The sequence below is a fragment of the Entelurus aequoreus genome, linkage group LG07 (assembly GCF_033978785.1).
Source record: "Entelurus aequoreus isolate RoL-2023_Sb linkage group LG07, RoL_Eaeq_v1.1, whole genome shotgun sequence".
In the NCBI taxonomy this organism is placed as follows: Eukaryota; Metazoa; Chordata; class Actinopteri; order Syngnathiformes; family Syngnathidae; genus Entelurus; species Entelurus aequoreus.
The window spans coordinates 9,258,290-9,262,977 of NC_084737.1; the positions used below are offsets into that span (position 1 = coordinate 9,258,290).

Here is a 4,688-nt window from a genome sequence, read left to right on the forward strand (position 1 = left end):
TTGGTATCGGGACAACCCTAGACACAATCCAAACAACCTTCCCTAGTCATAGTGCAAAAAAAAAAAAAGCAAAATGCAAAATTGTGGATACGTGTGAACGTCGTAGATATAATGAAAAATTGTTACAGTTTGTCCTTTATAATGTGTACAAAATAATAGGTGTATAAATGACACAATATGTTACTGCATAGACTAATTAGGAGTCTTTGTTTGTTTACTTACTACTAAAAGACAAGTTGTCTAGTATGTTCACTATTTTATTTAAGGACTAAATGACAATAATAAACATATGTTTCATGTACTATAAGATGTTTTGTTCAAATAAAGACAATAATGACATTTTTTGTGGTCCCCTTTATTTAGAAAAGTATCGAAAAGCATCGAAAGTATCTAAATAAATTTTGGTACCCGTACTGGTACCAAACTATTGGTATCGGGACAACCCTAGACACAATCCAAACAACCTTCCCTAGTCATGGTGCAAAAAAAAAAATGCAAAATGCAAAATTGTGGATACGTGTGAACGTCGTAGATATAATGAAAAATTGTTACAGTTTGTCCTTTATAATGTGTACAAAATAATAGGTGTATAAATGACACAATATGTTACTGCATAGACTAATTAGGAGTCTTTGTTTGTTTACTTACTACTAAAAGACAAGTTGTCTAGTATGTTCAACATTTTATTGAAGGACTAAATGACAATAATAAACATATGTTTCATGTACTATAAGATGTTTTGTTCAAATAAAGACAATAATGACATTTTTTGTGGTCCCCTTTATCTAGAAAAGTATCGAAAAGCATCGAAAGTATCGGAAACATTTTTGGTACCCGTACTGGTACCAAACTATTGGTATCGGGACAACCCTAGACACAATCCAAACAACCTTCCCTAGTCATAGTGCAAAAAAAAAAGCAAAATGCAAAATTGTGGATACGTGTGAACGTCGTAGATATAATGAAAAATCGTTACAGTTTGTCCTTTATAATGTGTACAAAATAATAGGTGTATAAATGACACAATATGTTACTGCATACGTCAGCAGACTAATTAGGAGTCTTTGTTTGTTTACTTACAACTAAAAGACAAGTTGTCTAGTATGTTCAACATTTTATTTAAGGACTAAATGACAATAATAAACATATGTTTCATGTACTATAAGATGTTTTGTTCAAATAAAGACAATAATGACATTTTTTGTGGTCCCCTTTATTTAGAAAAGTATCGAAAAGCATCGAAAGTATCTAAATAAATTTTGGTACCCGTACTGGTACCAAACTATTGGTATCGGGACAACCCTAGACACAATCCAAACAACCTTCCCTAGTCATGGTGCAAAAAAAAAAAAGCAAAATGCAAAATTGTGGATACGTGTGAACGTCGTAGATATAATGAAAAATTGTTACAGTTTGTCCTTTATAATGTGTACAAAATAATAGGTGTATAAATGACACAATATGTTACTGCATAGACTAATTAGGAGTCTTTGTTTGTTTACTTACTACTAAAAGACAAGTTGTCTAGTATGTTCAACATTTTATTGAAGGACTAAATGACAATAATAAACATATGTTTCATGTACTATAAGATGTTTTGTTCAAATAAAGACAATAATGACATTTTTTGTGGTCCCCTTTATCTAGAAAAGTATCGAAAAGCATCGAAAGTATCGGAAACATTTTTGGTACCCGTACTGGTACCAAACTATTGGTATCGGGACAACCCTAGACACAATCCAAACAACCTTCCCTAGTCATAGTGCAAAAAAAAAAGCAAAATGCAAAATTGTGGATACGTGTGAACGTCGTAGATATAATGAAAAATCGTTACAGTTTGTCCTTTATAATGTGTACAAAATAATAGGTGTATAAATGACACAATATGTTACTGCATACGTCAGCAGACTAATTAGGAGTCTTTGTTTGTTTACTTACAACTAAAAGACAAGTTGTCTAGTATGTTCAACATTTTATTTAAGGACTAAATGACAATAATAAACATATGTTTCATGTACTATAAGATGTTTTGTTCAAATAAAGACAATAATGACATTTTTTGTGGTCCCCTTTATTTAGAAAAGTATCGAAAAGCATCGAAAGTATCTAAATAAATTTTGGTACCCGTACTGGTACCAAACTATTGGTATCGGGACAACCCTAGACACAATCCAAACAACCTTCCCTAGTCATGGTGCAAAAAAAAAAATGCAAAATGCAAAATTGTGGATACGTGTGAACGTCGTAGATATAATGAAAAATTGTTACAGTTTGTCCTTTATAATGTGTACAAAATAATAGGTGTATAAATGACACAATATGTTACTGCATAGACTAATTAGGAGTCTTTGTTTGTTTACTTACTACTAAAAGACAAGTTGTCTAGTATGTTCACCATTTTATTGAAGGACTATATGACAATAATAAACATATGTTTCATGTACACTAACATTTGTTGTTGAAATAAAGACAATAATGACATTTTTTGTGGTCCCCTTTATTTAGAAAAGTATCGAAAAGCATCGAAAGTATCGAAATAAATTTTGGTACCCGTACTGGTACCAAACTATTGGTATCGGGACAACCCCAGACACAATCCAAACAACCTTCCCTAGTCATGGTGCAAAAAAAAAAAAGAGCAAAATGCAAAATTGTGGTACCGGTACCAAAATATTGGCCATTTGAATCCCTCCCCTCCTGTACAAAAGCGCCATGAAGCCAAACCCGTTGCCAAAGTCTTAACCGTGTCCTCTCCGTGTCCACCAGGCCAGACGTGGAAGGCGCTGACCGCCACGGAGAAGCGGCCCTTCGTGGAGGAAGCGGAGCGCCTGCGCATCCAGCACCTCCAGGACCACCCCAACTACAAGTACCGCCCCCGTCGCAAGAAGACCACCAAGAAGCTCAAGCGCGTGGACGCGGGGCTCCTGCTTCACGGCCTGGCCCAGAGCGGAGGCCCCGCGCACGGGATGGGTCCCGGCGGGGCCCCCCTGGGCGGAGAAGGCGGACACGGAGCGTCGCCTTACGGACACCCGGGTGCTCACCACCAGCGCTCCCACCACCTGCTGCCCGCTCTGGGCCACTTCAGGGACCTCCAGGCCCCGGGGCACCAGGACCTGGAGAGCTACGGCCTGCCCACGCCGGAGATGTCCCCTCTGGACGTCCTGGAGAACAGGGCCGGTGAGTCGGTCTTCTTCCCCCAGCATGCGCAGGAGGAGGCGGGGATGGGAGGCTGGGGCGGGTACCACCACCACCACCACCACCACCCCCACCCCCACCACCAAAGCCCGCATTACAGCCATCACTACGGCAACCACCACAACCCTGGGATGACTTTGAGTCCAGGCAGGAACTCCAGAATGGTGGAGTCAAACATGGCGTCCAACATGAGGATGAACTCGGGTCGCCACGTGGCGTTGAGGAGTCCCATGAAATGTCCGCCGCCCCCGCATGACTTAGCGCCCTACCCTCAGTCCTCAGTCAGCCTGGCAGAGACCGTCAAACCGCACCAAGGCTCCCTTCCCGTGGCCTACTTTGGCCAAAGGTACTCTAATTTCACCCCGACTCACCTGGGCCAGCTGTCGCCTCCCCCCGAGACCTCCCCCACATCCTTCCTGCCCCCCGGCCACGCCGCCGACCCCTCAAATCCAGAATCCGCCGGGCACCTGGGGTCCCCCTCGGCCGCGGACTTCTGGTCCGAGGTGGACAGGCACGAATTTGACCAGTACGTGAACGCGGCCAGGAACCGGGACGAGGCCCACGGAGCGTCCAAAGTCCTGGTGTGGCGAGGTAGCGGCGCCAGCAGGGACAGCGGCGAGGAGGGAGTCAGCCCGCTGATATCGGCGCTTTCTGACGCCAGCAGTGCCGTCTATTACAGCGCCTGCATCACCGGTTGACCCCCCAGTTGAGTCCAAACCCCCCAAATCTCCTCTTTCCTGCAAGTCAGCAACTTTTTAGGACTATTTCCGGTCAATGCTCCGCCACTTGAACACACGTCTGCACTACGGTGTGTTCCTTGGTCCTCTAGAGGCTCGGACTGAATGAGGGGCTGTCAATTGGCGTTTACGTCCCAAATGTAAACACGTATTATTACCCTCCAGATACGCCGCGTTCTCTGCAGTGGACGTTTGTGTTTTGCATAACAGGACCAAAAAAATAAAGAAGATGACCTAACTTGTTATTGTCTTTTTCCTTTTCAGACGCTCGGGATCAACATTTTGGGCTTAAAAGTGTAAAAATGTTGTTTAAATAAATAAAAATAAATAAATAAATAAATAAAAGTTGTTACCACAATTCTCAGGGCATTGAATAAACTACAACTGGACTCGGTTGCCAGAATTTTACTGTAAAAATAAAAGTGGTAGTGTTTTTAAAAATGCACTGTAATGCACTGTAAAAAAAAAAAAAATTTAAAATTACATTCAAAAAAACAGTGATAAAGTTTTCAACTTACAGTAATGCACTGGGAAAAAAACAACAGTAGATGTTCCTGTAAAAAAACAAACAAAAAAATTTAATTTTTTTTTTTTTCAATTAAAAAAAATAGTCAGCTGAGTCGCCAGAATATTACTGTAAACAATTATTATTTTTTCATTTACAGTAGTATACGGTATCAACGCTTGTAGATTTTACGGTAAAAAACTGGCAGCTCAGTAGCCAGAAATTTACTGTAAAAATATAAGTGATACGTT

The 4,688-nt window shown here is 40.9% G+C and overlaps 1 protein-coding gene across 1 annotated transcript in view; it reads left to right on the top strand.

Moving 5' to 3' along the window:
• Positions 1-4,162, top strand: part of sox18 (SRY-box transcription factor 18) — a 17,677-nt gene extending 13,515 nt beyond the window's left edge. The window contains exon 2 of the mRNA XM_062052545.1: positions 2,767-4,162. Within this exon, the coding sequence (XP_061908529.1) occupies positions 2,767-3,893 (1,127 nt within the window). The 3' untranslated portion in view covers positions 3,894-4,162. The remainder of the gene's footprint in view (positions 1-2,766) is intronic.
• Positions 4,163-4,688: the final 526 nt, after the last annotated feature.